This window comes from Somniosus microcephalus, chromosome 17 (genome assembly GCF_052327205.1).
Source record: "Somniosus microcephalus isolate GS21.2 chromosome 17, FLI_Smic_1.0, whole genome shotgun sequence".
Classification (NCBI taxonomy): Eukaryota; Metazoa; Chordata; class Chondrichthyes; order Squaliformes; family Somniosidae; genus Somniosus; species Somniosus microcephalus.
In genome coordinates, this window is record NC_141003.1 from 33,105,084 (window position 1) to 33,123,700 (window position 18,617).

The following is an 18,617-nucleotide window of genomic DNA, read 5'->3' on the forward strand; positions in this document are numbered from 1 at the left end:
GCTGGAGTTCTTTGAGGAAGTAACGTATAGGGTGGATAAAGGGGAACCAGTGGACGTAGTGTATTTAGACTTCCAAAAGGCATTTGACAAGGTGCCACACAAAAGATTATTGCTTAAGATAAAAAATCACGGGATTGGGGGTAATATTCTGGCATGGGTAGAGGATTGGCTATCTAACAGAAGGCAGAGAGTTGGGATAAATGGTTCATTCTCAGACTGGCGATCAGTAACTAGTGGTGTTCCGCAGGGGTCAGTGCTGGGTCCCCAACTCTTTACAATCTATATTAACGATTTGGAGGAGGGGACCGAGTGTAACATATCAAAGTTTGCAGATGATACTAAGATGGGGGGGAAAGTAGTGAGTGAGGAGGACATAAAAAACCTGCAAGGGGACATAGACAGGCTAAGTAAGTGGGCAGAGATTTGGCAGATGCAATACAATACTGGAAAGTGTGAGGTTATGCACTTTGGCAGGAAAAATCGTAGAGCAAGTTATTATCTTAATGGCAAGAAACTGGAAAGTACTGAAGTACAAAGGGATCTGGGGGTCCTGGTGCACGAAACTCAAAAGGTTAGTATACAGGTGCAGCAAGTGATTAAGGAGGCCAATGGAATGTTGGCTTTCATTGCTAGGGGGATAGAATATAAAAATAGGGAGGTATTGCTTCAGTTGTACAAGGTATTGGTGAGACCGCACCTGGAATACTGCGTACAGTTTTGGTGTCAATACTTAAGAAAAGACATACTTGCTCTCGAGTCAGTACAAAGAAGGTTCACTCGGTTAATCCCGGGGATGAGGGGATGGACATATGACGAGAGGTTGAGTAGATTGGGACTCTACTCATTGGAGTTCAGAAGAATGAGAGGCGATCTTATTGAAACATATAAGATTGTGAAGGGGTTGGATCGGGTGGATGCGGGGAGGATGTTCCCGATGATGGGTGAAACTAGAACTAGGGGGCATAGTCTTAGAATAAGGGGCTGCTCTTTCAAAACTGAGATGAGGAGGAACTACTTCACTCAGAGGGTGGTAGGTCCATGGAATATGCTGCCCCAAAAAGCTGTAGAAGCGACATCATTACATAAATTTAAAACAGAAATAGAGTGTTTCCTAGGAGTAAAGGGAATTAAGGGTTACGGGCAGGAATTTGGACATGAGTCTAGGTTCGGATCGGTCATGGCCCTGTGGGTAGCGGAGCGGGCCCAGGGGCCGTGTAGCCTGATCCTGCTCCTATTTCGTGTGTCTAATTCTGTTAGATTCAGGAGATGGTTCTGTGATAGTAGATTGGCGGTTAGGATCAGATCAGCCATGATCTTATTGAATGGCGGAGCAGGCTCAAGGGGCCGATTGGCCTACTCCTGCTCCTATTTCTTATGTTATGTCCTAGAGGAGTCAGGTTAGGCACGTCAGAAACACTTTTGTGCCAATGCTAAACCTGTAGTGTAAATGCACTGCAATCAACAAGGGACATAATTTGATCCCTTAGATGTACTCATCTCTTAGGCCGGTATGTATCTACTCCTTCCCTTGCAGGATAATGGAATGGTTGCAAATAGCGAATGCCTGTGACCTTAATAAAATTCCATTTATTTAAGCTATTTGAAAAAAAATCCTAAATTACATAGATTCAAATTGGAACCATTTACACCCAATCCTACAACTAGGTTTTGTGCTTGAAGGTTTGCCCTTGTTTTTTTTTGGGGGGGGGGGGGGGGGGGCGGAGTGTGGTGAGAAGACAAAGAGGTTATACGTGTGAAATGACAATTGTTTTAAAATACAAGGGGGAGAAATTCGGTATTGCCGTTTGGGGCGCCAATTATCACCTCCAACTGCAAAATTTGCCTCTATCGCCCCTGAAGGTGATTGGAGCGCTAAATCAGGCGCTACACACCTCTCTGAAGGCGCTAATGTCGAGGAGCGAGGCGTTACCGAAGCTCAGGTGATGTCAGTTAGCAATGGAACACAGACAGACTGGCGCCGGCCAGTTCTTAAAGGGGAGGGTCCATCTTGCTGGCTAGCCACACCCTGCTCATTGCAGCCTTGAATCTCGGTCTGGAGAGAACTCTAAAGCAATTGCGCTGGAACCACTAATGGATAGGCACAGTGAAAGAGCTCAGCACTTTAGCGACCAGGCCTTGGTAGCTCTGGTTGGCACTGTCGAGTGGCGACGGGCAGTGCTCTACCCACAGAGTGGCAGGAGGCCATTGCCCCGGGAATACAGAAGAGTCTGGAGGGAGGTGACTCAGCACGTCTCCTCGAGGAGCCTGCTGCCGAGGACCCACACCCAATGTTGGAAGAAGTTCAACAGCCTCACTCGGGTGGTCAGGGTGAGTGGCTGCTTTTCAATACCTCTACATCCCTCCATCTCAATTTCACTCTGTGCCCAGAGGGTTTAAAAACCCCAAATGCCCAAAACTCATCCAAGACCTATGGCCCTCTCATAAAACACACACGCACATTCCACACCTTGCATACATTAAGGGCTATTCAACTATGGGAGGCACATCAGGGAAGCACATGGCTGCACATTCACTCCGACGCCGTCCTTTTTCTTGCAGGCGGGAGCAGCAACGCATGGAAGGAGGACCGGCTGACCTACACACCCTCACCGATTTGGAAGAGCGAGTGCACAGGATCGTTGCCAGCCAGGTCATAGGTGCCGTGGCCGCTGGAGAGGTAGACCCCCGTGGGGACAGCAATGGTATGTTCATCAGCTTTCTCTCCTTGCTCATATCACTTGCCACTCACAACACCAGCCTTTTACACTTTCAATCCAACTTAGTCTCCAGTCCTTGCTCCCTTACTACTCACCTCTCCTCACACTAAAGCCACTCTTGTACCTCCATGCTCTCAGATAGTGAACCACCAGCTGACCAGCCTGTCCCTCAACCTACCAGTGGCAGCGACGGCCCAGGCGAGGAGGAAGAGGAAGCCGGAGCCTCACCACCTGCGTCTCCCGAGGGAGCACATTCCAACACTGGGACCACGCCGTCCCTGGAATGGAGCAGGGGGGGTAGGGTCTGATGAGGGCGAAGCTCCTGGACCCAGTGGGCTGTAGCAACGCCATGGGGGTAGGGAAGCTTGGGGGCCAGCTCCCCGGAGGGTGAGTAGGCAAGCGAGTCCTGCTGCACAGGACTCAGATGAGGACCGCGCCATCGCAGCCATGAATAGCCAGGCCTTGAGCATGCACACTGAGCTCATGGGTGCAATGGCAAGGGTGCCCGAAAGTATGGATGGACTGGCTAGGAGTGTGGAGCAGTCCGCTGCAGCACAGGCTGACGCAACGTAATGGCTTAATGCTGCAATTCAGTCATTGGCTGGTGCCATCCAGTCTCAGACTGCTCTCATGCAGTTTCAGATTGATGTCACGTAAGCACTGACTGCTGCCATCCTTGCTGGGTCGCCCACAGTCCCTCGGGGATCTCTCAGTGCTGCAGCAGGCCAGCAATCTGCGCTTGAGCAGATTGCTCCGGATGCTGAGGTACTGCCCTGTGGGAGTGCCAGTGTGTTGGTCGAGCAGGAAGGTGCTGTCCTCTCTCAGGATAACAGCATTCTTGCTCCCACCACTGGCACTTCCCCATTGCACTTGCCACGGCCTGCAACACAGTCAGCCCAGACTGCTGCCACCCATGCAGAGTTGGTGCAGTCTGCAGCCGGGCCCTCCAGGCCCAGAGCTGGTTGAGGACATCCTTCAAGGGCATCTGCAGTCTCTGGATCTGACATTCAGCAGCCTTCCACCAGCCTTGCTGCAGCCACTGGAGCCCCATTACAGAGGAGCAGTAGGGTGGGAGGTGGGGAGAGGGGGGGGGTGGGGGGGAAGTGCACAGGGGATGGAGATCACCTTCGAAGGGCAAACAGTAGGAGGTCTAAATAAATGGTGGGAATGTTTGTGGTAAAGGTCGAGGTTCGTGCGATTACATTTGTTTACTGTTTATCTCCATCTTGTGAGAACGAGTTCTGCTAGTTCATGATTTGTTGTGTTGGTTTCTAATTGTTTGTCCTGAATAAATGACAGAGTTTGTTAAATAAAAACGTTTTTGTAATCAAAATTTACATTTTTGGTCTTTTGAATCATTCCAGTATTGGCCGTCAATAAGGGGTGTGGGTTGCTTTCCATGATGTTGTTTTCCATGCCAGAAGCCATCTTCTCAGTAGGGGCCTAGAAGCGGCTTATCAGCCGTTCACGGACGGCCCTTGCACTGGCAACACTGTCCTTCTCCTCGTACTCGTCCTCCTCCTCCTCAGGTGGTGCACCAATCCCTGGTGGCATTGGCTGGGTCCTCAGGATTGCCAGGTTGTGAAGCATGCAGCACACAACTATGAACAGGGAGACTCGCTCAGGAGAGTACTGCAGGGCTCTTCCAGAGTGGTCCAGACAGCAGAACCGTTGCTTCAGCATGCCAATCGTCTGCTCAATTATGTTCCTGGTGACGCTATATTATACTGCAGCTCGGCAGGGGTGTTGGGGTTACGGAGCGGTGTCATCAGCCAGGTGCAGAGTGGATAACCCTTGTCCCCGAGGAGCCATCCACTTGGATGATGCCTGGAAAAGGTCTGGCACACCAGTCTTGCGCAGGATGAAAGCATCGTGGCTGCTGCCAGGATAGTGGGCATTGACGGCGAGTATGAGCTGTGTGTGGTCACAGACCAACTGCACATTTAAGGAGTGGTAGCCCTTGCAGTTTCGGAATACCTCTGCATTTTCATGCGGTGCTTCTTGAGTGTTGTTGGAGCTGTACTCATCCAGACAAGTGGAGAATATTCCATCACACTCCTGACTTGTGCCTGGTGGAAAGTCTTTGGGGAGTAAGGTGGTGAGTGACTCGCCACAGAATACCCAGCCTCTGACCTGCTCCTGTAGCCACAGTATTTGTGTGACTGGTCCAGTTAAGTTTCTGGTCAATGGTGACTCCCAGGATGTTGATGGTGAGGGATTCAGCAACGGTAATTCCGTTGAATGTCATGGGGAGGTGGTTAGACTCTTTCTTGTCGGAGATAATCATTGCCTGGCACTTGTGTGGCGCGAATATTACTTGCTTTGACATGTGAAGTTCAAGTACAGATCCGCTCTGACTCAGACCCCCAATTCAGAGTTGTTACCTTCACACAGCACTAAAGTCCAAGCCAGAGTCCATGGAGATAGGAAGAGAGATGGGGTCTAGAAAAACTCACTTTTAACTCACCGTTACTTTCACTGCAAAATCCAGGCCATCAGTGTATGACTGTTGGTCATGAGGGAAATCTGAGTGTTACCAGTATTACTATTAGTTATCGGTGCAATTTCAGTGAGTTACTATTAGTTATTGGTGGAATCAAAGTTCCTCCCACCTCTGGTTCCCCCCTGCAAATTGATCCCCGCCCTCTGTTTCTCCTCTTCACCTGCTCACGGGTGGCCTCCTGGTTCTCAGAACTTCTTGCACAAAAGCTGCTGGCAGAAAATCATGAGCAAAGAACATCACATGATCAAACTTCCAGGAATGCCTCCAACCAGAGTTTGCAACCCTTATATGCATTACAATTGCAAGAGTGTTGCTGCAAAGATTCCAACCAGTCTGTGTGAGCATTTAACCTCCATGCGAATAAATAGTTTTAATCACATTTGCCCACCTTGTTCACAAATCCCTTCAACCTCTTTTCCTTCATCCACCGAATCCAATCTAATCTTGAATGGTGACAGTGGTTGAGGCAGAAACTAACCCTGGAAGTGGAGCAGATTTGATTTCAAAGAAAGCAACTTTGGCTTGAATAAACTGCTTCACTAAGGTAAACAGCTGAATTTTGGGAAAGGATACAAAGTGCAAATGGTTCATGACCTGCTTGTGATTGAGATTTTAAATCAGTTGTTTGAAGTCTAGCAGTTGCATGCAGTAAGGTTGGGACCAGAAGACCCATGTGAGAAAATGAAGCTATCAAGGTGCATTATACGATGATGTGCTGGTGTTGCAACATGCTCAGCCATCTCAAGCAATGGAGTCTTTTATTAAAATATAAGTAATCACTTGCCATAGGTAGTCAGTTTCATTGGTTAAATGGAATTCAATATCAACATGCAAGTTGGAAAGATCCTCCCCCTATCTGGAAAACATCACTCTTGGACACTGTCCTTTCAAGTTTTCACATTTTGTCTGGTGATGTTCTCCCATTCCATAATGACTCTCAGTCTCACTCTGGGCTGGGCACCTCCGAGAACCATATAACAAATTTAACCGTTTACTCCCAAACTATTATTTTTTTTGTTGCTTTGTAATCCTAGGACCACTTTTCAGTAGAAATTAGCTTATCGCTAATCTTATTATCTATATTCTGGTAGCTTCTCGCAATCTTAATAACTTTTTGAATAGCAGGGGTGCCCTTTGACACAATTGTTATTCCAGTCCTATCATGTCTATGGTCTCAGCTCAGTTTTATCAATTGCCAACATTCCATCCAAGAAGCAGGTTCACACCAGTGCACAGAATTAAACTGACGTCAGTGTTAATTAACACATTTGCTGCATTCAATAGAAGGGTCAAAAGTTAACTGTAGTTTGTGTTGTATATATGTGATAGGTAGCACCCTGACAAAAATGGAGTCCGGTATGCAATTTAAAGAAAATTTGCATTTTTAAACGTATTAAAAAAACACTCACTTGTATTGAACACAGCTAATATTATGGCCTGAAGGGTCTCTGGGGTGGAGAGTTATAGGTGGTGAGGCCAAGGCTGATAACAAAAATCCAGTTGCTAGAATCACAAGGCTCAATGCTGTTCCTGTAAAAATTCACAGAAACCATCAAGAGAATGTTCAAGATGAAGAGGTAAACAGTTAAGAAAACGATAGATGCACTGCTTCTATCTTTACATGAAACCTATAAGCAATGCTAGCAAGCTACACAGAATAGCTGGTGGAAAGAACACATGGGGAAATAACCTTTTCTCTGATTCATCATTTTTCATAGGTGGTAGAGCGTGCCCTCTCCAGAACACAACACTAACAATACCAAACAGAAAATGCTGGAATCACTGAATGGACCCCAAGACCTGAATCATTAACCTCTGTTCTCTCCTCAGATGCTGCTTGACCTGCTAAGTGTGTCCAGCATTTTTGTTTCAGATTTCCAGTATATGCAGATTTTTACTTCTTGTTACTAACAATACCAATATTTACTTTTCGAAAGCATTGAAGATTAAATTGTGTCACCAACCTGTCTGATTGGACGTTAGAATTGTGGCATGCTGAGCACCACCAGAACATCCAATGAGCAATAGGCAGTAGTGCGCTCAACAATTATTTAAGAAAACAGTTGAGCAATTTCAATGCTTGGTTTTCTGGTTGCTTTTAGCTGCTCGCCAATATTTCTTGCTGCTTCCGATTCATTCACATTTAGTCAAATAGATATTTAAATGGCTCAAATAATCAGTTATGTTGTTACCAAACATGATTTTTTGCCCTACCCATATGCAGCACTGAGGTGCTATATCTTTGAAAGGTTTGCTGCTACAGAGATACACACTAGATACAAGACCATGATATAGTAAGATGTTAGCTCCATATAGGTTACCTCCACGTCTTTTAAAAAATATATTTTTATCGAACTATTGTACTATCAAGTTCAGAAATGCAACTGGTGCAAAATCGAACACTTCTTTCATCGTGGTTTCTTGGGTCACCAGCATCATCAGAATAGAGTAAAACTCCATCTGCTCTATCCCATCAACATGCATAATTAGAACAGCACACCTACATTGCCGTTTAGAAGCCAAATTGTGGATAATAGGATATCTAATTAAAATAAACTTCAAAAACATTTAGATCTCTAAAGAGTCCGCATAACATCATGATTAAGGAAATAAATGCTTAGAAATAAGGCTGTTTGTTTAGCGATGAGCACTTGCAGTAATTGCTAAAAGAGTTGACATCACAAACATCCGATTTTTTTGAAGGGTAGCCTTGTCTTTCCCTCATTTGCATTACTTCTATGGGCAACAATAGCTGGGTTTTTGTTGCTATTGTTATTATGAATATGTATAGATTGAGGAATTAAGTTTACCGACCTGCAAGACTGGCCAGGATGAGCTTTCTGCGTCCTACCTTCTCAACCAGCCAAACTCCAACCAGTGTAAAAAGGCAGTTTGTTAATGCTGTGACTGCTGCCAACCAGATTGCTAATTTGTCATCTTGGACTCCCGACATCTGCAATATGGTAGCACTGTAGTACCTGAAGGCAACAAATGGAGGAAATATATTAGTAGTTTACGGATGGGCAATAAATGCTGGCCTTGCCAACGACGCCCACATCCCATGAATGAATACAAAAAATCCAACCATATTAACAGTTAAAATTTTGGTTACTTGTACTACATCAATTATACAATCATGATTTATTCAGCAGGACAAAGAGAGTTAATAAAAGAGAGAAATAAATGGATGGTATTAACAATTTCATTCTTTTAAGACCTGGCAAATTTGTTTCAAATGTTAATCCCTTTACACATACAATGCATTCATTAAAATAATACTGTTGGTTTTCAGTCAAAGTTACTTGCACAGGTTCAGTGACCCTGACGAAGAGGCACCTTCAGTGTAAGGCTTAAAAACAAACTACACTGAATCCTTCTATCTAATGCTGTTTGAAAACTAAGGACTGAATTTTAACCTGGAAGAGCGCGTGGGTTTGGGTGCGGGGTTAAAACCTCAGCGCATCAGGAAGTCGGTTCCAACCCGTCGACTTCCGCATTTAACTTGAGCACGTTAGGCAGTGTGCACGCAATCCCCTTGGGAGAGGCGGGTTACCAATTACCATATGTTAAATCGCTCAATTTTGACTTTAATGTAGGGTCCACGAGTTTCCTGAAACTTACCAGTGAAAGCTAGGTGAGTACACAGCAGCAATCGAGGGGGCTGAAATCAATTTCAGAAAAATATGGCAATAAATACTCAGTACTCACAGCTGCTTACTTACCTGCAAGTGGTATGTTTACAGTACTTTTGTTGAGGAGTTACTTTCTACACTTTGGAGATTTGCTAGATCACATCAGAATGGGTGCTTCTTCTGCTGCCTTGGACTGGACCTCAGATGAAGACCAAGATGACCAGCAACAGCACCAGCACCCGCAGCAGTCTGCTGCTCACAGATGTGTAGCTCCACAGGCAAAGGCAGCAGCAGGGAGGTGCTACTCGCAGGAGGCAATACCCACGAAACAGGGTCTACATGCAGAGGCTGAGTTTCCTTGACATGTCTGAGCATCAGTGTCTCAGGATGGCACGTGGTGGCAGACATGTGCAGCTTCCTAGAAGTAGACCTGCTGCACCTGGTGGCCACATGTTACTGGTGGCTGTCAAAATCACCAGCGCCCTCAACTTTTTTGCCTCCAAATCCTTCCAGGACTCTGCCACAGACATACCCAGGCTCTCCGAGTCGGCCGCCCACAAATGCATAAGGCTGGTGGCTGATGGCTTGTTTGCCAGGGCCGGCAATGTAAGGTTTTGCCAGCAATGATGCCAGTCAGAATGAGCAGCTCTGGCCGGCTTCCCACAGGTGCAGGATGCCATCGACTGCACATGTGGCAATCCGGGCACCCCCAGGACAATCCGGAGTATTTGTCTACCACAAGGGCTTCCACTCCATCAATGTGCAGTTGATGTGCAACCACTAAAAGATGTTTCTACAGGTGTGCGCAAGATTCCCGGTCAGCTGCCATGATGCTTTTGTCCTGCGGCAGTCCAAGCTCCCTGATCTCTTCGAACCTGGAAACAGACTTAAGGGTGGTTTCTAGGCGACAAGGGATACCCACTTCAAACTTGTTTCATAACCTGTCAGAAACCCGATCAATCAAGCCTTTCAGTATGCACCAGGGTCTCTAGAATGGTTGTGGTTTGCTGTGCTCTGCACAACATTGTGCAACAACGAGGCTAAAACCTGCAGGAGAAACAAGACGAAGAGCTCAGATCTTCCTCGGATGACTCAAGAGGCGGAGGAAGGAGGAGGAGGAGGGTGAGGAGGGCAATGTCACAAGGAAATGCAAACATCACTCTTCCTGCTCCTCCCCCTCACCAATGCCACTGACGCAAAGCAGTACTGCAATCAACCAACCACCCTTTCAACAATCTTCCATTGGTCCCCATCAATTCATGTCCTCATCATCGAACAATTTAGAAGGCCACCTACCACCCAGCCCCCAAGAATAGACAAGACGGAAAAGTGCTGAATGAGAATAACATTTATGTTATGTAAATAAAGAACAGAAACTTATCAAAACAACATTTTCTCAGACACCCATGTGCATACCCTTGTGCAACTACAAAGCCTTACTCTTCCTTTTTCTGCTACTCCTACTTGGTGCAACCTGTGTGACTTCAGTAGAGGCAGAGGCAGGCTGCTCAGATCCTTGCTCTGTCTACTGAGGTGCTCTTGGCCGACGTCCTCTAGGTGTTGGAGCCTGTGAAGGCCCCCGTCAAAGACTGCTCCACCTGCACCTGTGTAGGGGAAGACTCGGCCATTGGGAGACGAGGCAGCATGTGGTTTACTGACTGAGAGGTGGGCTGTGGGTGAGAAGTAGAAGCACTTTGAGTGAAGTCCCCACTTCCATGTCCCTTTTCGCCCTATAAGGCCAAGGCTAAGGCATCTGTCAACCTATTTAAGGTGGCAAACATGTCATCTAGAGTCTGCACGGTGGTGTTCCAGGCATGCATGGGCTCATGTGATTGGAGCGTTTGACGGTCCATGGTGCTGGCCACTCTATCCATGGAAGAAGACATCATCATCTCAATGGCCTGTTACATCACTCCATCATGCTTGAGGTGAACTCTTCCAATCTCTCTGCAATAGTGGAGAGTGTACAGCATCTGTGGCCAGCTGAACAGAGCTTGGAGAGGGCTGCACCCTCCGATGCAGACTCCCACTGCTGTCCCCTCCGATGCAGACTCCCACTGCTGTCCTGTTTCCACCATCTGCTCTTGCTCACTTGTGAAGTGTGAGCCACCAAGTGAAAACCCAACTATCTGCCTTACTGGTCCCACCAAAATGTAAGTATCTGTTGGTGCATGGTCTGCATGACGATACACCCTCAAAAGGACTCAGCTCCGATGAGGACTTGTTGCCTGCCACATCCATCGACTCCTGCTGTGCACGTGAAGGCCCTGTGAGAGATAAAAGACATGAATTCGTTGTGGCAAGATAAGAATGTTGCAAGTTATCATGAAGATGATGATTATATTTCACTCGCTGTTGAAACCAAGTCAACATGACTGAGTGCCGAATCAAATGTGGGTGGCATTTATTTATACATGTCACCAGGTAGCTGGGAGATCCCCGTAGATCCACAGGCTGCGACGCCGTAACTTCGCAGATCTCCAGTGCCTCCTCCTCTGCAATTGTCAGCTGTGTGATCTGTGGAGGGGCCCCCTCTGGTTCTCTCCTTTTCCCTGGTGTTCTGTGCTCTCTTCTGCAAAGAGGGACAGAAGAGACGTCATGAGCGAGTGTAATGGTATGTGTCCATCCAATGGATGGAGTGCATTTGGTGAAGGTGACTATGAGGGAGAGGCATGACATTGCATAAGGGTGAGGGTGAGTGGGCATGGTGCCTGGATAGATGGGTATGTGAGAAAGTGGATACAAAGACAAGGATGGGTGCACCTGCAAGGTAAGTGGGTGCAAGGAGTGATGTGATGGAGTAGGCCCAAGAAGGCAGAATGAGGAGTGGGGTGATGCGTACAGCAGGATGTAGGTGAATGCGGCACTGTACTCAACTTTCCTGCCCTGCTTCGGTCATTGAACCGTTTTCTGCATTAAATCCAGGGACTGTGGCACTACGCTCCTGTTGCTGACCTCCTCGTCAACCTCCAACCACGCCTTCTGCGTCTCAGCAGCAGACTTCCAACTCTTGTTACTAAGGAAGAGTATCTCTCTTCTACTCCTCACAACTCCAAGCAGCACATCCAGGGAGGCATCTTTGAAGTGGGGAGCAGCCTTTGCCCATCTCGACTCAATTGCAACAGTTCCAGTTCTCCAACAGCCAGCTCCAACTCCTTCAACTTGCACGTTTGGAATGTCCCTTTAAATACTGGAGTTGAGATTGCATCATGTGAGTCCACCTCACCCTGCTGCTGTTGATTGAACAGGAAACCCGGAAGGAAAATAAGAGGTGGCTGAGTTAAAAAGCCTTTGACAGACGTGCTTAACATTTTCAAAACCAAAATACTGCGGATGCTGGAAATCTGAAATAAAAATAGAAAATGCTAGAAATACTCAGGAGGTCAGGCAGCATCTGTGGTGAGTCGTAGGTTTCTGCGCTGAACATATTTCCGGTTTTCCCACGCGCTATAAAACCCACCACTAGCCCCCATCCCCAGCCAGCTCCCAGTGTGAAAGCACTTTAAGATCTAGCCCAAAGTATCTTTTATACTGAAAAAATCTTGACCCTTATGAGATTAGATTGCTAGAAATGATAAGTTTTGCTATACGAAATAATAATAACCAACAAGAGAGAGTCTAACCCTTGACATTCAACGGCATTACAATTGTCGAATGCCCCACCAACAACATCCTGGGGTTCACCATTGACCAGAAACTTAGCTGGACCAACCATATAAATACTGTGGCAACAAGAGGTCAGAGGTTGGATATTCTGCAGTGACTCACCTCCTGACTCCCCAAAGCCTTTCTACCATCTACCAGGCACAAGTCAGGAGTGTGATGGAATAATCTCCACTTGCCTGGGTGAGTGCAGCTCCAATGGTAGATAGTGGTGATGCCACTGGGCTAATAATCCAGAGACGTGAGTTCAAATCCCACCATGGCAGGTGGGGAATTTAAATTCAGTTAACTAAATAAATCTGGATTAAAGAGCTAGTATCAGTAATGGTAACCATGAAATGATCGTCGTAAAAACCCATCTGGTTTTCATAGTGGTAATATCCTTTAGGGAAGGAAATTTGCTGTCCTTACCTGGTTTGGCCCATGTGACTCTTAACTGCCCTCTGAAATGGCCTAGCAAGCCACTCCGTTGTAAGAAGCCGCTATGAATCACAATAATAAGATGAAACCGGACATTGACCTCGGCACCAGCTACGGACACTGCAACGGCACACCCAGCCCAGTTGACCCTGCAAAGTCCTCCTCAGCAACATCTGGGAACTTGCACCAAAATTGGGACAGCTGTCCCACAGACTAATCAAGCAACAGCCTGACAGTCATACTCACAGAATCATACCTTTCAGCCAATGTCCCAAACTCCTCCATCACCATCCCTGGGGTATGTTCAGACCCACCACGTGGCTGCACTGTGGTATACAGTTGGGAAGGAGTGGCCCTCAACCATTACTCTGCACACTACTGACCAAGCTGGCCGAGTCCTGAAGGACACAGCTGCCAGCCTGAGTCTGCGACAGGACCAACACGAGGGAAAAATCTACTTGACCTCGTCCTTAGCTATTGCAGATGAATGTCCATGGCAGTATTGTGACCACCGCACAGACATTCACACTGAGGACACCCTTCATCGGGTTGTGTGGCACTACCACCATGCTAAATGGGATAGATTCAGAACAGATCTAGCAGCTCAAAACTGGGCCATCAGCAGCAGCAGAATTGTATTCCACCGCAATCTGTAACCTCATGACCTGACATATCCCTCACCCTACCATTACCATCAAGCCAGGGGACCAACCCTGGTTTAATAATGTAGAACAGCATGCCTGGAGCAGCACCAGGCATACCTAAAAATGAGGTGCCAACCTGGGGAAGCTGCAACACTGGACTACATGCATGTTTAAAAAGCGGAAGCAACGTGCTACAGACAGGGCTAAGCGATCCCACAATCAACGAATCAGATCCAAGCTCTGCAGTCCTGAATGGTGGTGGACCATTAAACAACGAACGGGAGGTGGAGGCTCCATGAATATCCCCATCCTCAATGATGGTGGAGCCCAGCACGTGAGTGCAAAAGACAAGGCTGAAGCGTTTGCAACCATCTTTAGCCAAAAGTGCAGAGTGGATGATCCATATCGGCCTACTCCTGAGGTCCCCACCATCACAGAAGCCAGTCTACAGCCAATTCGATTCACTCCGCGTGATATCAAGAAACGGCTGAGCGCACTGGATACAGCAAAGACTATGGGCCCCGACAACATTCCGGCTGTCGTGCTGAAGACTTGTGCTCCAGAACTAGCCGCGCCTCCAGCCAAGCTGTTCCAGTACAGCTACAAACACTGGCATCTATCCGACAATGTGGAAAACTGCCCAGGTATGTCCTGTCCACAAAAAGCAGGAAAAATCCAAAATAACAACAGAAAATGCTGGAAATACTCAGCAGGCCAGGCAGCATCTGTGGAGAGAGAAACAGAGTTAACGTTTCAGGTCTGGGACCCTTCATCAGAACTGGAAAAAGCTGGAGGTGGAACAGATATTAAGCAGGTGCAGAGAAAGCGGGGGGGGGGGGGGGGGCGTGGGTTAGGAGGGGAGGAAGGAATTGAAAGAACATCCTGTGCTTTTGTAAGAGGCAGGAAAGATAAAATGTTGCAAATGGGAGTGGCAAAAATCATACTGCTTGAAAAATGGGGGCAGGGATAATTATCTGAAATTGTTGAACTCGATGTTGAGTCCGGCAGGCTGTAAAGTGCCCAATCGAAAGATGAGGTGCTGTTCCTCGAGCTTACGTTGAGCTTCATTGGAACAATGTAATAGCCCGAGGACAGAGAGATCAGAGTGGGAGTGAAGCGGTGAATTAAAGTGACAGGCGACTGGAAGCTCAGGGTCACCCTTACGGACTGAACGGAGGTGTTCCGCAAAGCGATCGCCCAATCTGCGTTTGGTCTCCCCAATGTAGAGGAGACCGCATCGTGAGCAGCGAATACAGTATATTAAATTGCAAGAAGTACAAGTAAATCGCTGTTTCACCTGGAAGGGGTGTTTGGGGCCCTGGACAGTGGGAAGGAAGGAGGTAAAAGGGCATGTGTTGCATTCTCCTGCGCTTGCACGGGAAAGTGCCAGGTGAAGGAGAAGGACTGTTGGGGGTGATTGAGGAGTAGACCAGGGTGTCGCAGAGGGAGCGGTCCCTTTGGAATGCTGAAAGGGGAGGTGAGGGGAAGATGTGTTTGGTGGTGGGATCACGTTGGAGGTGGTGGAAATGGCGGAGGATGATCCGTTGAATGTGGAGGCTGGTGGGGTGAAAGGTGAGGACAAGGGGAACCCTATCGTGGTTCTGGGAGGGGAAGGGGTGAGAGCAGAAGTGCGGGAAATAGAATGGACACGGTCAACCACAGTAGAGGGGAATCCTCGGTTGAGGAAAAAGGAAGACGTCGGAAGCACTGGTATGGAAGGTGGCATCGTCAGAACAGACGCGGCGGAGACAGAGAAACTGGGAGAATGGAATAGAGTCCTTACAGGAAGCGGACTGGGCGGAAGTGTAGTCCAGGTAGCTGTGGGAGTCGGTGGGCTTGTAGTGGATGTTTGTCGAAAGTCGATCACCAGAAATGGAGCCGGAGAAGTCAAGGAAGGGAAGGGAAGAGTCGGAGATGGACCATGTGAAGGTGAGGGAAGGGTGGAAATTGGAAGTAAAGTGAAGAACTTATCTAGTTCAGGGCGAGAGCAGGAAACGGCACCGATACAGTCATCGATGTACCGGAAAAAGAGGTGAGGGAGGGGACCGGAACAAAGAATGTTCCACATATCCCATGAACAGGCAGGCATCGCTAGGGCCCATGCGGGTTCCCATAGCAACATCTTTAATTTGGAGGAAGTGAGTGGAGTCAAAGGAGAAGTTGTTCAATGTGAGAACAAGTTCAGCCAGGCGGAGGAGGGTGGTGGTGGATGGGGACTGGTTGGGCCTCTGTTCAAGGAAGAAACGGAGCGCCCAAAGGCCGTCCTGGTGGGGGATGGAGGTGTAGGGGGATTGGACGTCCAGTGAAAAGGAGACGGTTGGGGCCATGAAACTGTTAAAGTGGCGTCGGAAGAGTCGCGAATGTAGGTGGGAAGAGACTGGACAAGGAGAAAAAAGAGTCGAGATAGGAAGAGATAAGTTGCGTGGGGCAAGAACAGGCTGAAATGATGGGTCTACCAGGGCAGTCCTGTTTGTGGATCTTGGGAAGGAGGTAGAAGTGGGTTGTGAGGGGTTGGAGGACTATGAGGTTGGTGGCCATGGAGGGAAGATCTCCAATCCAGCCAATTATCGTCCCATCAGTCTATTCTCAATCATCAGCAAAGTGATGGAAGGTGTCATCAACAGTGCCATCAAGCAGCACTTACTCACCAATAACTTGCTTACTGATGCCCAGATTGGGTTCCACCAAGTCTACTCGGCTCCCGACCTTATTACAGCCTTGGTCCAAACATGGACAAAGGAGCTAAATTCCAGAGGTGAGGTGGGAGTGACATCAAGGCAGCATTTGACCGAGTGTGGCATCAAGGAGCCCTAGTAAAACTGAAGTCAACGGGAATCTCCACTGGCTGGAGTCATACCTAGCACAAAGGAAGATGGTTGTGGTGGTTGAAGGTCAATCATCACAGCCCCAGGACATCGCAGCAGGAGTTCCTTCAGGGCAGTGTCCTAGGCCCAACCAGCTTCAGCTGCTTCATCAATGAACTTCCCTCCAACATAAGGTCAGAAATGGGGATATTCGCTGATGACTGCACAGTGTTCAGCGCCATTCTCAACTTCTCAGATAATGAAGCAGTCCATGCCCATGTGTAACAAGACCTGGATGACGCTCAGGCTTGGGCTGATAAGTGGCAGGTAACATTCGTGCCACAGAAGTGCCAGGCAATGACTATCTCCAATAAGCGAGAATCTAACCACCGCCACTTGACATTCAACGGCATTACCATCGCCGAATCCCCCACCATCAACATCTTTGAGGTCACCATTGACCAGAAACTTAACTGGACCAGCCACATAAATACCATGGCAACAAGAGCGGGTCGGAGGCTAGGTATTCTGCGGCGAGTGTTTCACCTCCTGACTCCCCAAAGCCTTTTCACCGTCAACAAGGCACAAGTAAGGAGTGTGATGGAATACTTTCCACTCAGCTGGATGAGTGCAGCTGCAATAACACTCAAGAAGCTCAACACCAACCAGGAAAAAGCAACCCGCTTGATTGGTACCCCATCCACCACCTTAAACATTCACTCCCTCCACCACCGGCGTACCGTGGCTGCAGTGTGTACCATCTACAAGATGCACTGCAGCAACTCACCAAGGCTTCTTTGGCAGCACCTCCCAAACCCGCGACCTCTTCCACCTAGAAGGACAAGGGCAACAGGCACATGGGAACACCGCCACCTCCAAGTTCCCCTCCAAGTCACACACCATCCTGACTTAAAAATATATCCTTCATCGTCGCTGGGTCAAAATCCTGCAACTCCCTACCTAACAGCACTGTGGGAGTACCTTCACCACACGGACTACAGCGGTGCAAGGCGGCGGCTCACCACCAACTTCGAGGGCAATTAGGGATGGGCAATGAATGCTGACCTTGCCAGCGATGCCCACATAAGAAATAGGAGCAGGAGTAGGCCATTTGGCCCTTCGAGCCTGCTCCGCCATTCAATAAGACCATGGCTGCTCTTCTGCCTCTCCACTTTCCCCATATCCCTTGATTCCCTTAATATTCAAAAATCTATTGATCTCAGTCTTGAATATACTCAACTACCGAGCCTCCACAGCCCTCTGGGGTAGAGAATTCCAAAGATTCACCACCTTCTTGAGTGAAGAAATTTCTCCTCATCTCAGTCCTAAATGGCCGACCCCTTATTCCGAGACTTGGACCCCTGGTTCTAGACTCCCCAGCCAGGGGAAACATCCTCCCTGCATCTACCCTGTCAAGCCCTGTAAGAATTTTGTATGTTTCAATGAGATCACCTCTCATTCTTCTAAACTCTAGAGAATATAGGCCCAGTCTACTCAATCTGTCCTAATAGGACACTCCTCCCATCCCAGGAACCAGTCTGGTGAACCTTCATTGCACTCCCTCTATGGCAAGTCTATCCTTCCTTAGGTAAGGAGACCAAAACTGTACACAATACTCCAGGTGTGGTCTCACCAGGGCCCTATATAATTGCTTTACTCTTATACTCAAATCCTCTTGTAATAAAGGCCAACAGACCATTTGCTTTCCTAATTGCTTGCTGTACCTGCATGTTAACTTTGTGATTCATGTACAAGGATGCCCAGGTCCCTCAACACCAACATTTCCCGATCTCTCACCATTTAAAAAATACTCTGCTTTTCTATTTTTCCTACCAAAGTGGGTAACTTCACATTTCTCCACATTATATTCCATTTGCCATGTTCTTGCCCACTCACTTAGCATGTTTATATCCCCTCGAAGCCTCCTTGCATCCTCCTCACAACTTATATTCCCACCCAGCTTTGTATCATCAGCAAACTTGGATATATTACATTTGGTCCCCTCATCCAAATCAGAGGAAAATTGTGAATAGCTGAGGCCCACTGAACCTTGTGGTACCCCACTTGTTACAGCCTGCCAACCCGAAAATGACCCGTTTATTCCTACTCTCCGTTTTCTGTCCATTAACCAATCCTCAATCCATGCTGGTATATTACCCCCAATCCCAAGAGCCCTAATTTTGTTTAATAACCTCTTGTGTGGCACCTTATAGAATGTCTTTTAAAAATCCAAA

At 47.7% G+C, this 18,617-nt stretch overlaps 1 protein-coding gene across 2 annotated transcripts in view; it reads right to left on the minus strand.

Annotated features, from left to right (window-relative positions):
- Positions 1-18,617, minus strand: part of LOC147105623 (proton myo-inositol cotransporter-like) — a 227,407-nt gene that overhangs the window by 44,355 nt on the left and 164,435 nt on the right. For both annotated transcript variants that reach the window (XR_015081535.1, XM_086010171.1), the window contains exons 5-6: positions 8,035-8,198; positions 6,630-6,750 (exon numbers count right to left, since the gene is read on the minus strand). Coding sequence is in view for 1 of the 2 variants with exons in the window: in XM_086010171.1 (XP_085866297.1) it covers positions 6,630-6,750; positions 8,035-8,198 (285 nt within the window). In the remaining variant the exon portion in view is untranslated. The remainder of the gene's footprint in view (positions 1-6,629; positions 6,751-8,034; positions 8,199-18,617) is intronic.